The sequence below is a fragment of the Pristis pectinata genome, chromosome 25 (assembly GCF_009764475.1).
Source record: "Pristis pectinata isolate sPriPec2 chromosome 25, sPriPec2.1.pri, whole genome shotgun sequence".
Lineage (NCBI taxonomy): Eukaryota > Metazoa > Chordata > Chondrichthyes > Rhinopristiformes > Pristidae > Pristis > Pristis pectinata.
Window position 1 is genome coordinate 2,083,164 of NC_067429.1, and position 27,519 is coordinate 2,110,682.

The 27,519-nt window shown below is 44.7% G+C and overlaps 2 protein-coding genes across 5 annotated transcripts; one reads left to right on the top strand and one right to left on the bottom strand.

The window, feature by feature from the left end:
- The first annotated feature begins 574 nt into the window (after positions 1-574).
- LOC127582985 (kelch-like protein 10) lies at positions 575-13,251 on the top strand. The gene is made up of 4 exons (XM_052038658.1): positions 575-1,009; positions 3,524-4,141; positions 11,491-11,640; positions 12,874-13,251. The coding sequence occupies exons 1-4, from the start codon at positions 590-592 to the stop codon at positions 13,249-13,251; spliced, it is 1,566 nt and encodes a 521-aa protein (XP_051894618.1). The 5' UTR covers positions 575-589.
- A 3,040-nt stretch (positions 13,252-16,291) lies between these two features.
- On the bottom strand, positions 16,292-27,434 carry klhl11 (kelch-like family member 11). Of its 4 annotated transcripts, XR_007958207.1 has the most exons (4): positions 27,037-27,434; positions 20,307-22,013; positions 17,675-17,703; positions 16,307-17,143 (listed from the first exon to the last, which is right to left on the bottom strand). XR_007958207.1 is itself a non-coding variant. In XM_052038864.1 (2 exons), the coding sequence occupies exons 1-2, from the start codon at positions 27,414-27,416 to the stop codon at positions 20,429-20,431; spliced, it is 1,965 nt and encodes a 654-aa protein (XP_051894824.1). In that variant the 5' UTR covers positions 27,417-27,434; the 3' UTR covers positions 16,292-20,428. The 4 variants fall into 4 exon arrangements, 1 of the variants encoding a protein (XP_051894824.1); XR_007958205.1 differs by having other exon boundaries at positions 17,675-22,013; XR_007958206.1 differs by having other exon boundaries at positions 17,018-17,127; positions 17,675-22,013.
- Between the last annotated feature and the right edge of the window lie 85 nt (positions 27,435-27,519).

The window sequence follows — 27,519 nt, forward strand, 5'->3', positions numbered from 1 at the left end:
TGGTAACCTTGTCATATGCAGCAGGGAGCAATGAAATTCCTTATTGGTGTAAAGGTCACAGAGTAAACAGTGTACATTGTAATACAATGATGAACAGTGACGGGCGCAAAAACGACAATGGTACAAAGTAAAGCAGTGCAATATCTCATTAATTATCTTAATGCCAACCTTTATTTGACAATTAGGCTATATGAATGTTTTGTTGGCGATGCAGTAGTAAATAGACTGTAGAACAGAGGAGGCCATTGTGCCTGGGCTGGCTTTTATAAAGAACTATGGACAGCTGATCGAGTCCTATGTCAACAAAGAAGTGAGATTAAATAAGTACAACAAGGCCAAATCCAAACATAGAACATCAGTGGGGGTAGAACGGGTCTCTCGCTTTAATATTTATTTCAGCCTCTCCTACTTGAATCATTTTTGTGTCAAAGCACCCGCGGGCGGATCAGTATTGACCGGGATAAAACGAAACACAGTGTTTGGATAGAAATTTACTCTTCTGTTTCCTTTGCTCCCTAGCGCTCTATTTACAAGTGGCTGGAACAGTATAGAGAAGAAGGTGTACAACATCCCAGGTGTGTCCCCTGACATGATGAAGCTCATTATAGAATACGCATACACTCGGACAGTACCGGTCACGGTGGAGAATGTCGAGAGGCTGCTGGCGGCAGCGGACCAATTCAACGTCCTCGGAATTGTCAGAGCTTGTTGTGAATTTCTTGAATCCCAGTTATGCCTGGAAAACTGCATTGGGATCTGCAAATTTGCAGACTACTACTTTTGCCCAGAGCTCCGACACAAAGCCTACATGTACATCCTGCACCACTTTGAGGAGATTGTGAAGGTGAGTGAGGAGTTCCTTGAGCTTTCAGCCTTTGAGCTCAGAGACATCATTGAGAAGGATGAGTTGAATGTGAAACAAGAAGATGTAGTGTTTGATGCCATTCTCAAGTGGATTGCCCAAGACCCAGACATCAGGAAAAAGTCCATTGTCATACTGCTGCCCAAGGTACATTATGAGCTAGATATATTTACATTAGTGTCACTAAATACTTTTATTGTTACAGAGAGGGATTGAGGAGAGTAGTTAGTGGGTTAGCGTTTTACCCCTTCATCTTTCACAGTTGGGTGTCAGTCTTGTCAAGACTGGCAAAATTATTGGCTGTTGGTTAAATACTGAGGTGGTCTCAATCCAACTGCAAGTGAGCAGTCCGGTCCACGGTGAAACAAAACTATCATTGGTGCTAAGTTTTAACCTCGTTAGAGACTAAAAGAAACTCACAAGCGCACACACAGGCACACGTTCACACACACACTCATTCACACACACACTCACACACAGACACACTCACTCACACACACACACACACACACGCTCACACACACACACTCACACTCATTCACACACACACTCACTCACACACACACTCACTCACACTCACACACACACACTCATTCACACACACTCACTCACACACACATACACACACGCTCACACACACACTCACCACACACACACACACACTCACACACACACACACACACACACACACACACACACACACACACACACACACAGAGGCGCGCGCGCAGACACACAGCACGCTCACGGGCGTATACGGACGCGCGCACGCCACCACAAGCCTCTTGCAGCGAGAGGATTGACAGAATCCTGTTCCGAGAGAGCGAGAACCGTGCGCTGCTGGGTGAGGAGGTCGCCAGTGTTAGAGTGTTAGAACACCAGTTAAGTGCTGATGATAGTTGGAACTCAGGCCCGTTAATAGTAAAATCTGTCTCTGCCTCTATAATCATTGAAGATCGCTGTTAAATTATGAAAAGACTTTCTCGGCCTCCTGCGGCCACTCCGGTCTGTTTCAGGTTTTGGCCACCGAGACCCTTGGGATGTGAGGTTGATTTATTTGACAACGGCGATGCCCCCTCCGCCCAGGGTAGTGATTAGCAGGTTGGAAGTTGCCTGGCCATGTTGACCATGCCTGGATGTTGTCCGGACCCTGCGGCATGCAGGAGTGGACAGAGTCTCTGTCTGAGGAGTTGCGAATGGATTTGAACATCTCGCACTCATTGGTAGACTTCCCCAGTTCCGACTTCATGATGCAGCGGATTTAAGCTCTCACCTCCCGAAAAAAACAGTTGCAGCTGATTGGTCCAGTTGTTGCACCGTCCAGCCACCCAAAGAGTTCGTACCCATGTGCTGGACAGAGAGGTCCCCATCTCACGGACACGAGTCCTGTTGTCCACCCCCCCCCCCCCCCCCGGGGTAAGTCACTGATTGTGGCTGAGGCAAGATGCTAAGGGAAGGTTATTTGCCTTGCTGAGGAAGGGTGAGCCGACCCAGGCTCCCCTCTGCCAATCTGATGGCGTGCACCTTCCCACAGCATCAATGGGGAACAATCGGCCAGGTGAATAGGTGCTGCCCCTCTCCTCATTCCCCACCACTCCCGTCAGCAGCTCAGGGCACCGAGGGCACATTCACCTCCCAAATGACATCCAGGTGAGTTTCCGCACAGATTAAACCTGAGCCCTTCGGATCGTTTGGTCCCGTTGTCCACTCACACGGTACAACGGAGACACAGGAGACTGCAGACGCTGGGATCTGGAGCCACACACAGATGGCTGCAGGAACTCAGCGGGCCGAGCAGTATCTGTGGGGGGAAAGGTATTGTCGACGTTCCAGATCGAAACCCTGCATCAGGACTCAGTCGAGAATTCCTCTCCCACCACAGACGCTGCTCGACCCGTTGAGTTTCTCCAGCAGATTGTTAGTTGCTCCAGATTGGACAAGTTCGTTTAACCCGAGCCATTTCTTTTGTCATGCCAAGCTTTCTGGATAATACTGGTTTACGTTTAAATAGTGCCTAGGGACGTGCAGTGGCGCTAAAGGAGGCAGGGAGGTGTGAGTACTTACACTGGAGGAACAGCGGGTCGGGCAGCATCTGTGGAGGGAAATGCACAGTCGGCGTGTCGGGTCGGGACCCTTCACTGGACGGAAAGATAGAGGGGAGATAGACGGTGTAACGAGGTGAGGGGAAGGGGTGGGGCCAGAGTTGGCAGGCGGTGGGTGGATCCAAGTGAGGGGGGTGATAGGCAGATGGAGGAGGGGAGGGTGGGGATGGCGACAGAGGCTGGGAGGTGAGAGGTGACGGCAACACAGGGCTGCAGATGGTGGGACCTGATAGGAGAGGGAGGTGGGGCACGGAACCAAATAAGGGAGGTGGGGAGAGCAGGTGAGAACAGTGGGGGCAGGGGACCCAGGGGGAGGGGTGTGTGGGTGATGGACAGATGGAGTGGGTGGAGGGGGGATAGAGACAGGGTGATGGGGTCTGGGGTGGGTGTGGGAGGGACTGGGGAGATCAGGGAGGGGAGGAAAAGGGGGCGGAGGGGGAGCAGGTGACCTGAGACTGGAGAACCCAGTGTTGATGCGGTCGGGCTGTAGACTCCCCAGGGGCAATGTGAGTACCGCGTGTTGTCCCGTGTAACAGGCTCTCACCACCCGCACTCACAGGTGAGACTGGCCCTAATGAACGCGGAATACTTCATGAACAACGTGAAGAACAACGATTATGTGAAGGACAACGATGACTGCAAACCCATCATCATCAACGCGCTGAAGGCCATGTACGACCTCAACATGAACGGGCCGTCCAGCTCGGACTTCCGCAACCCGCTGACCAGACCCCGGCTGCCCTTCTCCATTCTGTTCGCCATCGGGGGCTGGAGCGGCGGCAGTCCGACCAACGCCATCGAGGCTTACGATGCCCGCGCCGACCGCTGGGTCAATGTGACCTGCGAGGAGGAGAGTCCCCGGGCTTACCACGGCGCCGCCTACCTCAATGGCTTCGTCTACATCATCGGCGGCTTCGACAGCGTGGATTATTTCAACAGCGTCAAGCGCTTTGACCCGGTGAAGAAGACGTGGCAGCAGGTGGCCCCCATGCACTCGCGGCGCTGCTACGTGAGTGTCACCGTCCTCGACAGCTTCATTTACGCCATGGGAGGATTCGACGGCTACGTGCGGCTCAACACGGCCGAGCGATACGAACCTGAGACTAATCAGTGGACGTTGATTGCGCCGATGCACGAACAGCGGAGCGACGCCAGTGCCACCACCCTGCACGGCAAGGTAACCCGGGGCGGTGGGACTGCCCCCGGGGGGGGGGGGGTAACCCGGGGCGGTGGCGCCGGGAGTCCCACCCAGCCCTGCCCTGCCCCCTAATCCAGGGGGGCACTTGGTTCTGGTTTGGGGAACCTCCTCTGGTGGCTTCACCCTTCCATGGAAGAGTCACACAGTCATAGAGCAATACAGCACGAATACAGGCCCTTCGGCCCAACCTGTCCATGCTGACCACGGTGCCCACCCAGCCAGTCCCAGTTTCCTGCGTTTGGCCCATATCCCTCCAAGCCCCACCCCTCCATCTACCTATCCAAGTGATCCTGTTGTACCTGCTTCACCCACTTCCTCTGGCAGCTCTTTCCATACACTCACCACACTCTGCGTGAAAAAGTTGCCCCTCAGGTCCCTTTTAAATCTTTCCCCTCTCACCCTAAACCTATGCCCCCTAGTTCTGGACTCCCCTGAAGAGGCGAGTGAGGAGCCCAGAAACACACTGCCGGAGGAACTCCGCGGCGCAGGCAGCATCTGTGCAGGGAAATGGCCAGTCGACGCGTTGAGTCCAGATGAAAGGTGTCGACCCGAGACGCCGACTGCCCATCTCCCACCACAGACGCTGCCTGACCGGCTGAGTTCCTCGAGCGGTTTGTTTTCTGCCCCGGATTCCAGCATCTTGTGTCCCGACCACAGAGCCTCGCCGGAGCCGCGAGGGTAAATGAAAATTAAAAAAGGAACTGCAGATGATGGAAATGTGAAACAACAGAAGATGCTGCCACGTTCAGCGGGGGCCTGGCGAGGGTAACCCTCGGCCAGCAGGTCAGCTCAGTAACCCAGACCCGCGCCGTGACCGCTCCTCGGTTTACAGTTACCGAAACACTCAGCGGGTCGGGCAGCGTCGGCAGAGAAACACACCGCCGACCCAGGGGCAGAGAGAGTGGAAGGTGGGAGGGAAGGGGGTGGATGAGGGCAAGAAACAGAAAACGGACGTGGTCCTGGTGGACATGGATCCATTGAAAAAGTAATGCTGGAGCAACAAACTGTCTACTGAAGGAATTCAGCGGGTCGAGCAGCATCTGTGTGGGGAGGGAGGGGGTTGGGGGAAGGAACTATCGACGGTTCAGAATTCCTTTCCCCCCACAGATGCTGCTCGACCCGCTGAGCTCCTCCAGCAGATTGTTGCCCCAGATTCCAGCGTCTGCAGTCTCCTGTGTCTCAACTACATAGTGCAACGGTTGCGACTGTAGTTCCTTAAACCGCCCAGTCTCCAATTCCCCATTACTTTGGAACGGTAACTATTTCTCTTTCGACAGATGCAGCCTAATTACTGAGCTATCACAGTGGGATTTTACTTCTCAGTTTGCACGCTCTGACCCCGGTCTCCATCCCCGTCCCGCCACATCTACCCCCACTTACTCTCCCCACGGTGTGTGAAGGGACCTTTCCACAATTAGCACTGCCTGCCCTGCTCACACAGGGTGTGAGGGTAACTGGGATCGGGGAACCACCTCTCCATGCGGACACCGGGAGAAAGGGAAAGAGCGGAATAAGAGACGTTGTGTGGACCGCCGGCTGAACCACCCGCCTTACCGACGGGAGACCGAAATGCGGGCTCAGAAATGCCGACGATGTGATGGCTTGTCGAAAACATTAACATGTGCCGCCTTCGGACTGACAGATCAGGTCCTCGGGTTAGGCAGCAACCTGGGCCAAGTCCTGTCCAACTCCAAGGTTCTGCACTGACTGACTCTGCCATTGGACCGGTTTCCAACCATTAAATTATGCCGGCGATTTTGGATTGGGATTTGGGATGGGAGGGGCGTATGGTTCTCATTTCATACCAGTAGAGGGCCAACAGAACAGGAGGGTACAATGCTTAAAAGACATTTGGACAGCTGCATGGGTAGGAAATGTTTAGGATATGAGCCTAACGCAGGCAAGTTGGTCCAGCTCAGGTAGACAACTTGGTCAACATGAACGGGTTGGGCCGAAGGGCCTGCTTCCGTGCTGTTTAACTCTATGATTCTAATGTGTTAATTGGCCACCACAATTTGCCGCTGGAATGTAGAATCTGGGGAGAGTTGGTGAGAATGTGGGGAGAATAAAATGGGCTCAGTGTAGGATTGGTGTAAATGAATATTTAATAGTCGGCGTGGACTCGGCGGGCCGAAAGGCCTGTTTCCGTGCTATATCTCAAGGCGATGAGTGGGGAGACTGGGCATCATTCCCCCAGCTGAACTCGCCTCGGAGGTTTAAGGTCAGTCTTTAGTCACTGACACACCCAGAACACTACCCCGCAGATGTATGACCCTCTGGTACAACACGCTGGCTTCAGTGTCCCTGGAACATTGACTGAAATCACGGCGGTGCTCTTAACAGTTCCGCCGCCTGAAACACACCGTGCAAGACATTATTCAGCGATTCAATCAGGCTAGAACGATCAGACCAACCCGGCTAACAAAGTTGTTGCTTATTCCCACTTCCTGATGGGACTGGGTAAATTACCGGTTATATTCCAACCTGCCCCAGGAAGTTTAGAAACTGTGATAAAATATTTTAACTTTTTTGACATCATGATCTTTGAGAGGATTCCGGATGGAGCCCATTTTGTTTAAGGACAAACAGCCACGCACCTACATTTGTATTCTGTTTTCGGGTAGCATTAGACCAAAAAAAAAGAGAAAGGCTGCCAACCTTGCCTCAATGAGTCAGCGAGCCTGAGCAACGAGAGAACATTGACAAGGAAGGGTCAAGTGAGAGAGGCGGCTAGCAAGAAATAGAAGAGCAGATCGTACAAGCTTCTGTAATAAGGTCAAGGTTATTTAATTTGGGTTCCATGCAGACTAAAGCAATATTGGGTCATATATATGCTGGTTTCTCCTGATCCTCATCGAGAACCTCCAGAAATAGTGGAGGACCACAGGTCTGAAGTCAATGAGCTCAAAATAAATGCGCTTTAATGAAAAAAGAACGTATGGGAAAATTATTGGGACCATATAAATCTCTAGCTCCCAATTATTGGGAGCATGTAAATCTCTAAATCCCATAGGCTCCCAATAATCTACATCCTAAGGTTTTGGAATAAGTGGTTTTGGAGATAGTGGATGAGGTGGTTGTTATATCCCAAAATTCCACAGAGTCTGGACTGGTTTCCACAGACTGGAAGGTAGCAAGGCAGGAGAGAGGGAGCTAGACACCGGTCAGCCGGAGTAGTAGTAGGGAGGAAAAAGCTGGAATCTAGTATTGAGGAAGCGGAAACAGGGTGTTTAGAAAATAATCATTTGCTTAGGGAGAGTGAACATGGATTTATGAAAGGGAGATCACACTTGACAAATTTGGATCTGTTTTTTTTTGTATTTATAACTAGCAGAATACATTAGAATGGACCAATAGAAAGCCTTTCATAAGGGGCCACACAGGAGGCTGGTTCACAAGGTTAGAGATGGAATTGGGGTAAGGTACTGGTGTGGACTGAGAATAAAAACAGAGATGCTTGAACTCAGCCAGTCAAGCAGTATCTGTGGAAAGAGAAACCACTTAATGTTTTGGGTCAAAGACTCTTTATCATAACTGGTTTTGATTGAGGATTGATTAAAGGACATTAAACAGAGTGTAGAAATAAACATTAATTTTCAGGTTCACTGGCTGAGTAGTGTAGTGTGCCCCATGGATTGGTGCTGGGTCCCCCAGCTGTTCACAGTTTATATCAGTTATTTAGATGAGAGGATCAAGTGTAATATATCCAAGTTTGTTGGTAATACAAAGTTATGTGGAAGTGTGAACTGTGGGAAGGATGCAGAGATTCCAGTGCCATATATCCTCATAAATTTCACATATAAACAAAAATACACTAGATTTACGCATGAAAAATTTAGAATTTGGGGCCAAGGGTGACGGAATTCTCATCCCATGAAAAATGTGCCCTAATAAAGATTACAGCTTCAAGAAGGGGAAGAAATATGGGATGGAGACGTGGCAAACAAAATACCAAATGTTTAATCTGTGCACCAACATTTAGCAGCTTTTCAAAATCTAAACATGTTTTTCTAACCTTCCTACCAAAGTAAGTTAATTAATTTCATATTTTTGTGCATTATTCTCCATTTTCAACCCATTTATCTAGTCTGTACACATACAGACTTCCTGCATCTTCTTCACAGCTCACTTTCTGGCCTCACTTTGTACAATTGGAATACTTAGATATATTATGCTTGTTTTTTCTTCCAAGTCATTAGTATAGATTTTAAATAGCTTTGGCTCCTGTCCTGATTGTTGGAGCATCCTCTTGGTAACAGCCCACCAACCTGAAAGATGCTCATTTAGTGCTAGACTTTGTTTTCTGTTCTTCAACCAATCTTCTATCCATGTTGATCTGTTATGAACTTCAGGAGATCTCACTTTATGTAACAATTTTTAGTGTAGCATCTTTCGACACACATCTTGGAAGTCCAGGTATGGGATACCTATTGGTCTCCCCTTAGCCCCATCCTGCTGATTACATTCTCAAGAACCTTCACTGATATATGAAAAACCAACTTTCTCTTCATAATACCATGTTGTCTTATCATGTCATAATTTTCTGTTATCGTCACATCTTAATGGAGAAGGGTGGGTGCCTGGAATGCGCTGCCAGGGGTGGCAGTGGAGGCAAATACGATCGGGGTGTTCAAGAGGCTGTTAGACAGGCACATGAATGTGCGGGAAATGGAAGGATATGGACATTGTGTAGGCAGAAGGGATTAGTTTAGTTGGGCATTTGATTACTAATTAGTTCAGCACAACATCATGGGTTAACAGGGCTGTTCCTGTGCTGTACTGTTCAATGAATCCAACATTTTCCCAATGACTGATATCAGACTAGCTGGTGCAGTTCCCAATTTTCTCTCTCCTTTTGGTACCTTCTGATCTGCTGTGGCTGCTCCAGGATCCAGAATATTTTGGAAGATTATCACAAATTAAACTCTTATCTCTGCAGCTACATTTTTAAAATTTAAAAATGCAGACTGTTAGGTCAAGGATTTGTCAACATTTTAAATAAAAACAGAAATGCTGGAAATACTCAGTTCTTGTTTCAGATCAATATCCTTTCAGCCTACCAACCTGAAAAATCCTACACTTTTTCTGTTCTTTAACCAATCTTCTATCCAACTTGCAACAAAAACGAAGAAACCGAACACTTGAAATTAAACAAAAAATGCTGAAAATACTCAGCAGGCCAGAAAATACCCTGTGGAGAAACGGGTCAGAATCAACTTGAAACAGAACTTTATCTGTTTCTTTGGATACGATTTGACTTGCAGAGTGTATGCCGTATTTTCTTTCTTACTTCAGATTTCCAGTGTACAGCATATTTCACTTTAGGCCTTAATTTCACCAGTACTTTTACAATATTATTTATCTAAGGACCTAAAGATAATTGTTGGTAGGATCTACCTTTTTACATAGACGTGGAGCTCCTACAATCTTTCATGTTGGTTTACTCTCATATTCTATCTTCATGTTATTAATTTTTGGGTGTTTTGCTGGTTGCTAAACCTCTTGCCACCTTTGGGCTTACTACTCTTCTTAGCAACAGTACAAGCCTCTTCTTCTAGTCTAAGTGCTATCCATATTGCCTTTAGTTAACCAGCAATGGATCAATTTTCCCATAGAGGTTTTATTGGTCAATGCAATACACATTTGTTGAGGATGATTTAATAATGCTTTGAAGTATTACTGTTATTCATCCACTGGTAAACTTTGAAAATACTTTCCCAATTTAGCCTAGCCAAATCTTCCATCATAAGTGACGGGTGAAGAAAATGCTGCTTGACAGTCCTGAATAGCCAACCCTTTATTCTGGCTCCAGTAAAGCAGAGTAGGTGTCCCAAAAATGTAACTATGTCCAACTCAATAAAGAACAAATGCTGGAGGTAGGCATGTTCATTCCACTGATCACACTTTGTGGGGTTGCTATGGTTGGTAAGAGAGGACATACATAAAGTTTTTGAGATCATTATCAAATTCTTAGCATTATTAAAATTTGATCTACCTCTCTGAGACTACCAGCTCATTATCAAATTCTCACCAATCCAGTCATTAACACAGTAAAGACATTTTGGTCCAAGTTACTTGAAGCAGATTGTGAAAATATTACATTACCATTACCTAATGGCATGCTGCTAACAGTAGTGCCAAATAAATGGTAAAATTATGCTTTTTAAATAGTAAACAGTCTATTTAAAGAACAGAGAAAACAAGCTACAACATCTTCTGCCAGTAAAAGCAGGGTAATTTCTCTGGAAAAAATGCAGTGAGTTAAGGAGTTAAAGATATTTCAATCTTACTCACAGAGCAGTGGGAAACAAGCTTAACAGAGAGGTGAATTACCCCAATCATCTCCACTCTAGTTGGCTGAAGGATTGGTTTATATAGTCTTTATTCAATTTATACTTGTAGATCTCGAGTGGGGTTGCATATGGGAAGTCAAGATTTGGTCTAGTCCTTGGGTGAAGTGGGGCTAGAGCTGGCAACGATTGAATAAATTTAGCCTTTATTCTAAAATTACACAGGCTGTGGAGCTGTGGGTGAGGGGAATCAGGTTTGATAACATCACCACTGATAGGGAGGTGTAATTCCTGTGTGACCATTTTCCATTATAAATGCAAACAATGGAATGAACAGAAAATTAAAAGGTGAAAGTTATTTCTCACAGCTACACACAGTGAAACAAATAAATATGGACATTTCAATATCTCTTCAACTTCATAAGTTCTTCCCAATTTCCCAGGCTGATTAATTTTCCAGTGGTGTAAAGTGAGGCTCATGCTATTATTCCAGCTATTTAATGATCCGAGGGAAAGCTATCCTGGCAGACCCTAATTCCAAACTGGAAATGAGCTGAAATGGAATCATCTTCACAACTCCATGATTCATTTTGTTTTGGTATCCCATAAGTGAAACCCAAACAATCTTTAAGGTCTGGTTCTCAACTGCAGAAAATATCTAGGAAATGGTTTAACTGATGCTGAGGGAGTGAAAGACCCAAAAACAGAGTTAACTGTAAGTGGTATTTTACCACATATAATTTTACAAAATTATTGAATGACTAGTTAATGGACTGGTTAAGGCAGATGGCCCTCTTTTCCTGTCGCAATATTTCCTCACTCCCGTATTTGGCTCCACCTCCTCTGCTTTTAAATGATCAACTAACAACCATTGACTTTTATTTATTCCAAGTAGTTCCATTGTGTGCTTAATCTTTAATAAATTCAAAATTTGCTGTATCATGCTTGTTTTTAAACAATGATTGGTGTGAACACCTTACAATCAACTTAATCTATCCCACTCACAGCCAGCTAGCTGTCCTTTCCTCTTCACCTCAGGTCTACATATGTGGAGGATTCAATGGTAATGAGTGCTTGTTTACAGCTGAGTTCTATACTCCAGAAACCAACCAATGGACAACAATAGCACCCATGAGAAGCAGGCGTAGTGGTGTTGGCGTTATAGCTTACGGTGAATGCGTGTATGCAGTAAGTAACAACATCTTGTCATCATAAATCACTCTTAATGCAAATTCTCAGGCTGGAATGAGAAGTAGAGGGAAAATCAGATTGAAGAGAATTTTTTGACTGGTGGGTTCCAGAACAAGGGTAGCTGAGGGGAGTTCCAGAGGAGGGTGAATGTACTTTAAATCAATAATTAAATAGAGGATGCAAGCCAGTGCAGAAGAAAGGAGAAGGATGAGCTCTTGAGGTCATGGTTTGGACTGAAGATGTGGAATTGGAAACATTAAACATTTTGTAGACTCTTTTTCATAAGTTAGTGTTGGTTCAAGGGCAGAACACTCATATCTGGATCAGAAGGATAAAGATTCAAGCCCCACTCCAAAGCCTTCAGCAACCCTTTTAGGCTGACACTTCAGTAGAGTACTGAGGGACTGTTATAGTGCAGAGGTGGTGCCTTTCAAATAGGAAATCAAAATATGGCCCTGTATGCCCTTCATGTAGTAAAAGACTCCATGGAGGAAAAAAAATATTTTCAGGGGACCTTTCTTTGGTGTCCTTGAAATTAATTTTTGCTTAAACAGTATTCTTAAAATAGATTATCTGATCATTTGCCTCACTGCTGGTTGTAGGAGGTTGCTGTGCCTGGATCGGCTGCCACTGCTCCAGCATTTGAAAAGTGACTAAACTGTGATTTGCTAAATTGTGATCATGCCGATGTCATGATGCTGTAGAAATGCACATTCATTCTTTTGCTTTTCTTCCCCCCCCCCCCCGCCTCAATACATTGAGAGTTTTTGATAAAGAACCCCAGAGCTGCAGGGGTAAACCAGTCTCTGAAAGAAACATAATTTCTGAAGTATTCCTTTTAGTGAAAATTCCCCTCTAACTTTTTAGCTATAAACACTTTCTGTGGGTGTTTTTTGTTAATTTTCTTCAGTCTCTGAAATGGCATTTAAATCTTATCTTACCAGAACCTCTACTCCCAACGAGAATTTGTCCTTTATTTGGAAAAAAAAGTTGTCTAAAATTTAGCTCCCGATTCCCAGAATGATCTTCATTTTACTATTCTCAAGTAATTCTCTGCTTTGTAATGATTAAATGTCCAGATGACACAATACTACAGGTGGCATCTGACACTTTGCCATAAAATTACAGAAACCTAAAGATTATATTATGTTCCACATTATTTATTTTGTTGAGATAAAAAAAAGCCATTTTTCTTGTAGCGAACATTTGATTTTATCCTTTGAATGCCAGGTTGGAGGCTTTGATGGTGCTAATCGTCTCCGGAGTGCTGAAGCCTACAGCCCACTCACCAATACCTGGCGCACCTTGCCCACCATGTTTAATCCCCGGAGCAACTTTGGCATTGAAGTGGTGGATGATCTATTGTTTGTCGTGGGTGGCTTCAATGGCTTCACAACGACGTTCAACGTGGAGTGCTATGACGAGAAGACGGATGAATGGTACGACGCTCACGACATGAGTATCTACCGCAGTGCGCTGAGCTGCTGTGTGGTGCCAGGCCTGCCCAATGTCCGGGAGTACGCAGCACCCAGAGACAATCTGCTAGGATTACTGTCCCGTGAGGAACAAATAAAATACTCGGCCTCTACCAGTATTTTAGCGGTATGATCTCTGCATGGCAACTCAATTACTCTTTTGCTGTTACCAATAAAATATTTTCCTGAAGAATCAACAGTGTAATAACCATAAATAAAACTTATTTTTAAATAAAATTTTTAGAACAGTGTGAAGATTGGTCTGCATATATTCACTGGTAGATGAGAAGAAGAAGCCTGAAGAATGCTTGTACAGAGTGAGAAGAACATCAGTTCTGAAAATGAAAACCCTTGTTTTCAGGATTAAATAACGATGCACAGATTAGCTTTCATGCTGCATCTGTAGGAAAATGAGTGCTTCCATTCCCTGTCAATTCCTCATAATAATGGAGAAGAGCCAAGAGTCTGATTCCTAAAGGCAATGGTCCGAGTTCCAAGGAAGGACTCGACAAACCAGGAGTCTTCTGCCCTCAAAGGCATTAGAGAAGTAATGTCACTTGAGATTTATATGATGGGTAAGGAAATGGAAAAGGTAAGTATGGAATGTAACTTTATACTCCAAGAGGTCTAAATTAACAGATTAAATGTGAAATACCACAAACTGATCAACAGTTGCAATGAGTACATATAAAAGAGTACATATAAAAAAAATCACAGGATGTTTGTATTATTTGCTCTCACACCATTATGGTGATAAGGATAAATACAAACTGGGGTGACAAATTATGATGATAGATACTGGTAACAGAGTTAATTTCCTGAATTAGTAGATACATCAATGGATTCAGTAAGACCAGTTAAAGTACTTCTGGAGCGCAAAGCAAAAGAACTGTAAAGTGGATTTATTACAGCAGCAATTTTCACAAAATACCTAATATAAACTTGAGGTCAACTCTGGAAAAATGTACAAAACCTGCCAACTGCAGGCTCATGGCCACAAGGATGTCTAGTTTGGGAAATACTTTTTTCATGCAGTTGGCTGAGAAGTGAAGATAAAGCTTAACAATAGATCCGATTTATGTTTTCCTTGCTCATTGGCATTCTAGGTGTCTAAAATGGGGTGAAAGGGACGGGGCTATGGAAGACACGTAATTAAAAAGCAACAGCAACAAAGAGATAGACAGCTTCAGCAACAAGGTTCCTTCAGTTGTGTGTTCCAGTGGGTTTCAGGTATCTGGAGCAAAAAGTAAACTGCTGGAAGAACCAGAGACAATTGACATTTCGGGTTGAGCCCCATTATCAGGACTGAGAGTGTAGAAGAAAGATAGCCAGTATATAAAAGTGAGAGGGAGGAGTGAGATTGACACAGGTAGATGATAGGTGGCACCAGATGAGGGGCAGATGGAGTCAGGTGGGGGAGGGAAAAATGTTGAGACAGAGGCTGGTAGGTGATAAGTGGAACCAGACAAGGGACGGATGTTGAGCAGATGGAACCATATGGGGGAAGAGTTATGAGTCTAGGTAATGAAGGGATGGGGGAATGGAAACGGTGAACAAACTGGGGAGAGTGGGAAAGGAACACGGGGGAGTGGGTTACACGAAAATGGAAAATTTACTGTTCATACCACCGAGCTGTAGACTATCCAAGCTGAATATGAGGTGCTTCAATGATCATACCAGCAGGATGCAGTACAATATCCATACCAATGGGCTGTAGATTTCAGGTATCTCATGTGTTCCTGCAGTTATCTTCCAGAATCCAGGCTTTAACCAGCAACACTAAATTAACTATTCATTCATTTCATTGTTGTTTGTGGGCTCTTGCTGATTCATTCTTCTGCATACTAAGCTACTGAAAATTAATTCACTGGATAAATACCACAAGTTTTTTTGTTTGTTCTTTTGGGAGATGTGGGAAGCTAGCAAAGCAAGCATTGAAAATCTTTATTTTAAAAGATGGGGCGAGAGCCTTCTAAAGTATTACCATCTGAAAATTGAATGTTGATGGTGATAAAACTCAGCTTTGGTAACACATTCTTGAATGCAAAAGGGAGTTGAATGTCATGAGGTGCTGGTTAGAATCTCCCGTTGGAGATGATAAGTGCCAGGCACTTTTGCAGCACAATTTGCCAGGAACCAGCCCAATTTTAATATTGCTCTGTTCTTGTTGATTGAAAGCATAAACTTTGTGATCTTTGTGAAGTTGCAAATGGAGCAAGCCAAGGTGTTACAATGAATACAAATCTTCCTCATTCTTTTAGTTCCCCACCTTTTTTTAAACATTTGAAGTACCATCAAACTGTTTAAATTCCCTTAAACTGAATAACCAAAAACGGTTGCTCCCCAACTGATAGATTTTTCGACATTCTTTTACAGCCAAAGGAAATTCAAATTGCTGAAACAACTTCTTCTACTCCTTACTAATTTAGTATAAATGTCTGTAGAATTATCTTCAGTCATTTACAATATTCTGAAATGCCTTAACACAGGAAAAGTGACTGTCATTGGCAAATTGCACTTATATTACTCAAATTTCTATCAGGCTTATAAAGATAACACAATGATGCAGGTAGTGCAGCTGACTTGAGATATAATGACCCAGATACCACTCTGACCCTCTGTGCAGAGTGTGCATGTGTGGAGCTTGCACATTTTCCCTGTTACTATGTTGTTAGATGTATTGGCTACTGCAAACTGCCTCAGTACAGGTAGGCATTTAAATGGGTGCGTATGGGAGAATATGTCACTAATTTAGTGGAAGAATGGGATTGCTCTGAGTGCAGGCATAGACTTTACGGACCAATTAGCCTTCAATGTTGTGAGAAAATAAATATACAAAAGGCAGAGCACAGAGGATTGGCAGCTTGTAAATCTGATAATTTATTATATCAGATCTTATGGTCCCAGGGTTTATTAAGGCTAAAAGATAAATGTATACTTTTGAGGATTAAAAAATTAGTACAATGCCCAATACCAAAATAACACCATAATTAGTGGAAAATAAGATGGGTAAACGATGATTGTACAGGGGAGTCTGATCACATGGTACAGATATACTGCTCTATCTCCATATAAAAAAAATACAGGCAGCTGAAATTCAATTCTACCACCTATCAATTGGGCATATGGCCCTCAACAGTAACACTTTCAATATAGAGGACAGACACATCTCCATGGTAAAAGTAACTCTTTTATTAACAAGCTATATTTTATAAAAATGAGTGAATGAGTATCACATTGCTGAACATGCACGTGCATTTTATAGAAAGGCTTTGTGAAGCCTAGACAACCCAGATGCAAATGTTTCAAGTGGTGGTCAGAGTGACAAGCACAACTTTCTGTTCATAAGATACTCCTTGCTCTGTCCCTCATAATTCAACATGATATCCATTTATATGTGAACAGAAATGTCTGCTTTATTATAAACAAAGCTTTTGACAAAAGGGACTAAAGAATTATCAAGAATGATGGAGATAAACTAAACAAACTTTTATGTCCAAATACAAGACAGTAAATAACCTGGGATTCAAACTAGGATACAATGGAGTTCAATTACTTTCCTCTCCCAATAGTCAACATTACTACGTAGCAGCAAAAGTCTCTACTGTCTTGGCTAAAGAGAGAAAAAACAGCAAAGGCGTTTATGCATGCATGTACATAGACCACACACGCATACACAGACCACACATCAGGTAATCAATGTTGTCTGCTCTGATGGATTCATCTTCAAATCTCAGGGGAGAGGGTAATAACACAGAAAGATTACAGAGCATTTAAAAATTAAAAATAAATTAAAAGAATCAAACACAACATGACAAAAATTGATAGCAGTCCGAGAACAAGGCCTGTTAAGCACAGCTGGGGCCCATCCCCACCACACAGATACACTGTTAGTCCTTTCAATCAAGATCGGGGTTTAGTTCTGGTAATTGTGCACACTTCAGAACAGAATTGGAAATGGCTGAAGCACACGTTCCCAGATCAAGTAGATTATGGCTCATTAATGAATCTAAAGCAGAGAAAAACTGTTCAAGTCAGACAGTCAGAGATGTTCAATAACCTATAATAAATAGGTGCACAAGACAAGCCAAACAAGGGAATGCAATCAGTCATTATCACATGCATGTTAATAGACACACTACTTTGGACACTGAAGCTCTGCTCAATAATCCAGGACAAGATTGGTAGATCTCATTCCTCAGATGGAAGGAGTGGATTTCATAAGTGGGGGGGGGGGGGGGAAGGGGAAGAAAGAGAAAAAAAAATGAAATTCTTGAGACATTTCTTTGTTGTTTCTTAATGTGATGGCTTATCACAAGAGCTGGTGTAACATCTGTATGACAAGATACTGACAATACCAGTTAGAGTCTATCAAATGAGACCATTTGCAGGCAGCAAAGCTTCACGCTGAAGGAAATACCGCCTAATTGTTGCTGAAACTTCCTTTAGGATTATTGGGGAGCTACAGCATAACATTTTCCAGTGTGTTTAGTAATCCATGTCAAACAGGCAGTACTCACAACTCACATGTTAAATCATGCTGCTGTATCACTTACCATCACTTCCAATATTGCATGCGCCAAGTCTAAAAATAAAATGTTTCATCAGCAGAGTAGTACAGATGTAAAAACACTCCAGTACTTCATTTCAAACTGCACAAAGTGATGATGATTTTAGCAGTTGGAAGAATGTAGGAGGAATGCACTTCCTCCTGACCCAGATTCTCACTATTACTCAGCAAGAGTTGAAAGAGCAGGTGAGCACATTAATGCTTCCAGTTCACAATTACCCAACTAGAGGCCACATCTCAACGAATGAAACTCTTTGCACAATGCAACTTTCTCACAGTATCATTTCTGCCTGGCTGGTGTGCTGATCCTTTGCACTAATGTATGTTTTTAGAAGGTGTATTCAAGTTATAACAAGAACAGAAAATGAAAGCAGATACTGCAGCTGAGATTGTCATGACTGTGTCAGTGGTGTAATAAAGACTGCATACAGTTTAAAATTTTGGCCATTACCCAGCAATTAATGTCTTTTTAAACTAAGCCTGTGCCTGGAGAGCGTATGTGGGAGCCAAGTGGGAGTAGGCAGGTCATTGTTAATGACGGTTTATTTTCCATCCTACTTTATACAGGGCACATACTCTTACCAGGTCCAGTGACAATACATACTTAAGGTTCTTATTCAATTTAAAATTTGAACAGGAAGGGGGACAACAGGAGTGTGAAACTTGGCTGCCAGATATAGTCTGTGACAGTCAACACTAAGTGAGAGGTAGTGCTACTGCACAGGTCACCAGCAATAAGATAAACAGATGTTACCACTGTAGCAAAAGACAATTATTCACTTTAGGAAATCACAAACATTAGGATATCAACAACTGCAAATTACTGAGTTTATAATTATTGTAATTAAGGACAAAAAGTGTCCGGACATTGTGGCAATCTGCAGTACATGCTCCTCACTAAATAACATAGCCTTGTCAGACAGGGTGGTGAAGGAACAACCCAGACACAAATAACAATGGCACAACCATATCCTCTTACACAACAAAATCTCTCTGCCAAGGCATCTTACAAATGCATTTACGAACTAATTTAAATCAGATTTGAACCGCTTACTCCAAACACAAGGCAACTTATGATACAGAAATTAGAAATTAGGATGGTCTGTTCAAATTTATGTCACTACCTTCTCTGAGCATAACTTCTTAAACAATGGATCTATACTTGGAAAATACACCTTAGAACTCAATGATCGACAAGTCAATGTACATATAGATATATTGCAGCTTAAAGTGACAGTAACACAGCAGACATAACTGCAATATACTTTGGAAATACTACTGTGATGTAACAGAGAATTGTTTGATATTGTTGCGTTTCAACGCTTTCTGGATTTTTAATTACAATAATTATTGTGAATGCACAATTATTATTGTCATAAATCTAGGACTGCAAATAAAAGGTACAAAGAGCACTTTATCCTCATGTAAAGGAAGAGGAACAAGTTTTCACTTCTAAGACTCATGAGTTCAGAAAAGTGCACAGGGTTAATGATAATAAAGAACAGAAAGCAAAATTCAATGAAATAATAACATAACTCACAATCCAAGCCAGTGTAACTAAGCTACCTCTAAGCTGGGACTGTGTGGAATGAAAGGCAGAGAAACTGAAAAGATGGGAAGCACTTGTTCCAGTCAGTGGCAACCCATCAAGAAATGTTAAATTGCAACTCTATCATCACACCCTTTATGGGAACTTTGAGACCTTCTCCACCCACACCATGAAGGGCAGGTGTTACCTATGCTCTGATCTGCCAAATATCAGATTTCTTGATTAGTGTTTGTTAATGGATACCTCAATCAAACCAATAAAAGCCAAATATGATAGAATGGTAATTGGCTTTAAACAGCATGGGAAACAACAACCATTGCTAGGATATTAACTAGCTGGTTGACTGGGTTACTCATCCTGTGCTCTATTCATCGTAAAGTGCTTATAACAATAACAAAAGTGCTTGGGGAATTTGGCTGAGGTTTTCGAAGTGCAATATCCCACTTAATGGGTCATAACTGGAAAATTCAGACAAAACTGTCTAGGTCTTCAATTCAGTTGTGTCACTTTAATCAGGCATAAAGCCAACAAACTGACTTTTAATGTTCAGCCCAGTTGTTCTGGATCACATCAGGCCTTGGTTCTGGTTGTGCACAGGCACCCATGAGGTTGTTACACCAAACCTTCCATCACCTCAGTTTTTTGAGCATTGAGAAAGTTGTCACACAACCACATGAAGTAAAGCAAATAGCAGTGGCCATGTTGACAATATTGAGCAACAGAAGGAATTTACTAAAACTCAACAGAATAGCCCCCACCCCCATCTTCTTATTTTAAAGTAGGCTACTTAAAAATACTTAGCTTAGCTAAGCTACAAAGCTTATAAATTTTGCATTTTTAAATAAAATGGGTATTGTGTGACCAGTAAAATTTGTACTCAAAAGTAGAGGTAGGGTTGAAGTGAGTAAATAAACATAAGTAACTCCAAGGCAAAGTATTCTTTAGCAATGGGACATTGGAGAAATAATTCCACCCCACCCTACCAAATATAGTTCCCACTTTCAACTGCCTTTAAGGTTTGTACTGACAGAGCAGTTTATGCTTGGAGAGGTCAGGAATTATTGGTTACCTATAATCACCAACAAATTCTATGCCCTTTATATTTGGCAGCTGCATCAGTCTTCCATGGGAATGTTTGAGTGTCTCCACTCACGACCCAATAACAGTTCCACAGGGCAGAAGTGCTTCACATTAGCATTCAACTTGAGGTTGCAGCTGCCGCCTCAGGATCAGAGAACGCCGATGCAACTGCTGCATCTGTTGCAGCCTCTCTCGCTGCCTTGCCAGATTCTGTGGCATTGGGTACCTCTGGGCTCCATACAGGTACCTGTAAGGTATTCTCACGTGGCAAGCAGTTGCCCGGCATCGAGGCTGGGGCATGGGAGGCAGCAACATCCAGCGTTTCCGCTCTGCGCAGTAGCGGTACGCCTCCTTCCGATACTGCTTGTCCATGTCATCACTGTTCTTCCAGCCGCCGATTATGAAGACATCATCGCGGAAGTAACAGATAGCTGCGCCCTCAATACTCAACACTTCTGGTGGTAAGCTTTCCAAGATTTCATCAGCTGTCATGCTGGAGATTTTATGCTTAGCTTCACTGTCTGTCAGAGGATAACACTTGGGGCAGCAGGAGGCTGTGTGGTAAAAGTTTGTGGTTGCGACGGCTATCTGGAAGGCACAGTAATTATCGAGCAATGGTAAAGACTCCACATCTTGCCAATGCCTCGTGTCCGTATCGTACTTTGCATTTACAGTCTCCAATCCATCCTCATTGTCAGTGTCCACAGGAGTGCGAGCAGTGACATATACAAAACGGTCTTCCACACTGATGGCTTTAACATCCCGTAGGATTTTGGGGGCTGATTCCAAGTGGTGCCACCTGTCCTGTTCAGGTTCATAAACATCGACATCCTTGAATCCTGGGCTGAAATTCCCATGCCCTCCAATACTGTACAAATTTTGCTTCACTGCTGTTAACCCAAAGGAATGCTTCCTCGTGATCAGGTTGCTAACCTGCTCCCAGCTGTTTCTGTTTGGACTGTACCGCTCCACAGTCTTTGCAAACCCAGGCTCCATAGAGCCAGCCACATAGACGTGGGATTCTGTGATGGCCATAGCATGGCCATCTAGGTGGTTGTGAATGTGGGGGAGATTCACCCATCGATCTTCATCAATGAAGTATCCTACACATTCGCTCAGGTAATCTCCACCCTCTGACACACCACCTACCACCATAATGATGTCCATGTTCTGCCCAAAGCGAGGTTGGAAGGAAACAACGTGGGATGCCCAGTGGTCCAGGTTGGCAGGCTGCAGGTTCTCAGATCTCAGTGCATGTCCTTCCACTGCTTCTGAAACGAGCCTGAGGCAGTTAGCATTATCGGCTACCAGCTGCTCAGATTTAATGATACGAGTAAGGTAAGTGGGCTTCATCTGGGGCAGTCGCAAGAGTTTGAACAATTCCTCAAAGTGTTTCTCTCTTTCCTCGGGGTTCCGGTGCACCCACTTCACCACAGCTTCAAAGAGAACTTCCTCAGAATCCACTGTGATTTCAGAGTCTGACAGCCAGTCTCTGACCAGATGGAAAGGCAGGGTGTAGAACTCATCATCCTGGACAACCTTTGAAAAGTCCCTGCGAATCATGTCTGCTGCTTTCAATGCCAGTTGGTCCAGGGAGTACATGTGGGCCAAGCTGTGAACTGCCACACAGTTTGTAAGGTTCAGCTTTTTCTTCAGAAACTCCCCACAGAATTCTTTCAGCTGAAGCAAGAGGAACCTGGAACAAGGAAATGCCAGTTTTGGAAAATCTTGTAAATGTTAATAATGGACAACACACCTGAAAGCAAATGGATCACACGCTACATACATCCCTTTAAATTACTAAGCTAGGCACAAATGTTAAAACTTTATGGGGGGGGGTTACAGAGTATTTCCATTCCAGATGACAAGTGAACAAGAAACAAATATAATGTTACTGGAGGATTCTAAAAAGGGTGTGGCATTATACATGGCAAGACTAATGGTTTGGCTTCAAATGGATATGGCAGTCATGGTTTGAGCTGTTTAATTCTGACAGTGAGTTTACAGTAATTATTTCTCAGCAGGCCATAGAATCTCTTGCTGTGCAGATCTGCCAAAGTGTCAGACCCAGGGGGAGAATAGCAGCTATACAGTCATTCTTCTCTCCTGGATTTGCAGAACTGGATTTTGGGATTCCACATTGTTAACATGGATGATCAAAAAAACACTTAATTGCCTCTCTTCACTTCCATCCAGCCTGAAATCATTTTCCTCCTCCGGCTGAAATCACGACACATCAGCATCCTCAAATCATTCTTTCCTACAATCTTAAAACTCCTCTCCCCTGCAATCTGTGGCTCCTTCTTCAAAGCACTGTTTTTTTTAAATATGCAAACTATGTTCCCTACACACCAGTTATTCATCTGTCTAGTCTTCGCACTTCCATTTCAATTTTGGGAGCATCCTGCACTCTCAGCATCATCCAGTTTCCCAAGGTTAAGTAACATCAAATCCTATATTCAAGAGCAGTAACAGACTGATTCCAGTATGTCCAGTATGTCTGTTTATTCAATGCTTCCAACATGCTGTGATGTACGTTGCAAACAATACCATTTCAAAAATCTGGTTTCATTAAATTAACTCAGCCCTTTGTTCTGCCTCATGATAGTCATTATTCAGTGCTGCAGCAGACATTACTATCTGCTGCAGAACCACAAAGGCAATACAGAACACAAAGTTTAGTATGTCAAGACCTTGCCTAGTTTTCAAATATGAACGGGAATACACAGTTGATACTTGATATACAGTTGTTTGGTCCCAACTGCTATACAGAACTGCCCCTACACTGCTTCCATTTAAGTGACCAAACCACTCAAGTCAATAAGTGTTCACCTTAACAGGGGGGAATGTACTTACATTCTAATTATGTTATGGCAGAGAAGGAAGCCATTCGGCCTATCGAGTCCATGCTGGTTCTAAGCAGAGAAATCCTTAATATCCGGTTATCTTATTCCCCTGTAGCCTTGCAACTGATTTTCTCTCACATACCCACCAATTTTTCTCTTTGATTCTTGTGTCACTCACCTAAATCAAGGGGCAATTTACAGTGGCCGATTAACTACTACCACAACTTTGGGATGTGGAAGGAAGCTGGAAAGCCCGGAGGAAACTCTATAGTTATTGTGAGAATGTTCAAACTTCGCACAGGCAGCACCTGAGGTCAGAGTCAAGCTCAAGTCCTTTGTGCTGTCCAGTAAGATGGTAGTCAGGACTACACAAAATTATTGTTAACTATTAAAAGGACTTACATTCCTTTTGTTCAATGGCTAACACACTCCCTATGCCCATAGCCCAATAGCCAAAACATTATAGTACCTTTTAATAGAGCAAAACGTGCTAAGACATTTCATAGAATGTTATCTCTGACACCAATATGCACATTAGTCCCAATGACCAAAAACTTGATTAAGCTTTTAAGGGAGCATCTTATGGAGGAAAGAACAGTAGAAAGGCAGGTTTAGGAAGGGAATTCTAGAACTTAGGATTCAGGTAAGATGAGGGCACAACTGATGATGGTATCTAGACATGGTTGAGAGGTCAGAATTATAGAAAGCAGATGTCTCACTGGTGGTGGGGGGGGGTGCAGGGTGGCTGATGAGATCACAGAATGATTTTAAAAAACAAGGATAAGAATTTTAAAATAAAGGGAGTTACTGTAGTTAACAATTACAGGGTGAACTGATCAGGGCATGCTTGGTAGAATTTTTGATCATCTCTCAATTATGGAGGCCAGGCAGGAGTGTGCCGGAACAGTTAAATGGTGAGATTAAGCCACTGATGAAGATTTCAACAGCATATCAGTTGAGAAGGGGCAGATTCAAATGATGTGAAACTAGGCAGTCTTAACAACAACATGGATGTATTGTCCATAGTACACTTCCTGACCAAATATGACATCAAGGTTACAAAATATTCTGGATTAGTGATGGTAATTGGGGAATTAAGTTTGTAACAGGGAATAAAATTAAAGGATCCGACAATTCTGTGCTTGCTGATCCATGGTGGCTCCTGTTCAAGTTATACTTTAATTTAAAAATACTCACTTTTTCTTTCAAACCCTGCATAGTTTTACAACCTTCCACAACCATCTTTCCAATTTCCTCCCCTCCCACGTAAACCTCTATAATTTCCTCCAACCCTTTAAGCCACTGAGTTCCTTTAATTTCACCCAATTGATCATACTTGAACTTAATTCCTTCACCTTCGGCAACAATGCCTTCCTATGCAAAGGCCCTAAGCTCTGTAATTCTCTCCCAAATTGTTATACTCCCCACTTCTCTTGCTGCTTTTACAATGTTCCTTAAAACCTATGTCCTCGACTAAGCTTTTGACCTAGTTGTTAGTTTTGGTTCAATAATGCTTCTGTGAAATGCCGTGTGATGATTTGCTATATTAAATGGAGCTATACAAATGCGGATTGTTGCTGTCGTTCCCAATATAAATGTATAAAGCTTCTGCTCACCGAACATTTAGACAGACACTTGAATGGGTAAGGCACAGAAGGAAACAGACCTAATAAGGATAAATGAGACTAGTGTAAATAGTCAGAATGATTGGCATGGTCGTGACGGGCAAAGGGACCTGACTCTGTGCTGTACAACTCTAGGACTGTTTATCAATGACCTACCAAAACATTCTGAAAATGAGGCATTGCTTAAAAGGAAGTTACTGCAGGTCAGTAATTACAGGGTGAACAGAACTTGACACAAATCAGTACATGGTTGATAGAATTGTGGAACACCTCAATGTTACATTGGATAGAATGGGGAGGCCAGCCAGAAGTGTGCTGGAACAGCTAATGACGAGGATTTCAACAACATATCAACTGAAACAAGGGCAGATTCAAATGATGGTGAAAATAGGCAGTAAGCAACAACATGAGCATGTGATCCAAAGTACATCTCCTGCCTGAATGTGACATCGCTCACCTCACCTGCTGAGCACCTCCAGCATTTTCTGCTTCATTTCAAATTTCAAGCTTCTGTTTTTTTTCTTTCTCCCCTGCATAACATGTTTTTCTGCACACCTCCCTTGGACCTATTGCCTGAAATTTTAAATCTGATGTCCCCCCACCCCCAGCTTTGAATCATCTACTAATGATAATATTTTCATACCATCTACCCTCTCAAAATCAGTTATGATCTTATACATCTTGAGAAACCATTTTCAGGTGACTCATTGCCTTTATCTGGATACGCAAAGATGGAAGCACACAAATGCATTCCACTCAGCTGGGCAACAATGGAAAGGCACTGGAAGAGGGTATTATGGTCAACCTCATCAAAGGTTGCAATGATGTTGAGAAAGATGAGAAGAGATAGGACATCTTTGTCACAATCACATGGTATGTCATTAGTGACTTTGATCAGAAGCACTTTTGTACAATGGTTGGGTTAGAAACCCAAATGCAAGGATTAAAACAAAAGTCCCAGGAAAGATACATACAACCTTGGAAAGTTACATGGTCAAGATTTTGGAATGGCACAGCTGATGAACTTACCTACTACACCTACCCAAAGTGGAATGTTCAATGGTCAAAGGTCTTCCATTAATAATATCCAGTGAATGAACTAGCCCCTAACTGGCTTAAGTATCAGTACCTACTATCCAATGGCTGAGGAGCCCCCAATCCCACTCTCCAAAAAGCTATACAGATCAAGGGATTGAAGCCATGATTGCTAATGACATAAGTTTAGGTAGGAAGTTAAGCAGTGAAGAGGACATGAGAAGGCTACAAAGGGATAGGTTAAGTGAGTGGGCATTGTCGACTGTGGCAGTAAAAATAAAATACAGTATGAAGAGAGCCTGTTTCCACTGACCAAAGGGTGAACAGCCATAGTTCCCACACTATTACCTCTACCCAATACCTAAAGTACCCCCTCCAGTTCCCCCCCCCCATCCAATGAATGAACCCACCGCCCAATGAATGAACCCCCTGCCCCGGTTCCACCGCCCAATGAATGAAACCCCTGCACCCCAGTCCCACTGCCCAATGAATGAAACCCCTGCCTCCCTGGCCCATGAGCGGAGCCCAGGCCACCAGCCCAATGAATGAACCCCGTGCCCCAGTCCCACCGCCCAATGAATGAACCCCCTGCCCCCTGGTCCCACTGCCCAATGAGCGGACCCCCTGCCCCGGTCGCACCGACCAACGAGCGGACCCCCTACCCCCCTGGCCAATGAGCAGAGCCCAGGCCGCTCGCCCAATGAATGAAACCCCTGCCCCAGTCCCACCGCCCAATGAGCGGACCCCCTGGCCCAGTCCCACCGCCCAATGAGCGGACCCCCTGGCCCAGTCCCACCGCCCAATGAGCGGACCCCCTGGCCCAGTCCCACCGCCCAACGAGCGGACCCCCTGCCCCCCTGGCCAATGAGCAGAGCCCAGACCGCCCGCCCAATGAATGAAACCCCTGCCCCCCCCCGGTCCCACCGCCCAATGAGCGGACCCCCTGCCCCAGTCCCACCGCCCAATGAGCGGACCCCCTGCCCCAGTCCCACCGCCCAATGAGCGGACCCCCTGCCCCAGTCCCACCGCCCAATGAGCGGACCCCCTGCCCCAGTCCCACCGCCCAATGAGCGGACCCCCTGCCCCAGTCCCACCGCCCAATGAGCGGACCCCCTGCCCCAGTCCCACCGCCCAATGAGCGGACCCCCTGCCCCGCCAGCGGCCAATGAGCGGAGCCCAGGCCGGCCGGCCGGCCGCCCGCCCAGCCGCTCACCTGTCGGCCAGCTCCAGCACCTCATGCACGGTGCCGGTGCAGACGCGGATGGCGCCGGTGTACATGTACTGGATGACGGCCTCCACCGTGTCGGGGTCGGGCCCGGGTTCCGTGCTCCACTTGCGCATCTCCACCCGCTCCGAGCGCGACTCCTCGAAGTTGCCGCCGAGCAGCGGCTCGAAGTACTCGGTGGCGGCGGCCAGCACCGAGCGGTGGGCGCGGAACTCGCGGCCTCCCACCGACAGCGTCAGGTCGCAGAACAGGCCGCGCTTCCTCTGCTCGTTCTGGCGGCGGGACAGCTCCAGGCAGTGGCTCTTCGAGTCGAACTGATCGGCCTCGGCGTCGCCGCCGCCGCCGTCCGCGCTCGGCACCGCCGCCATCGCCGCCCCAACCGCCAACCGCGGGGGCCCGCCTCTTACCCACGTCACCACATCTGCGCTCCACGTCACCCGTTACTGCGCTCCTCCCGAGCCCAGGCTTAAA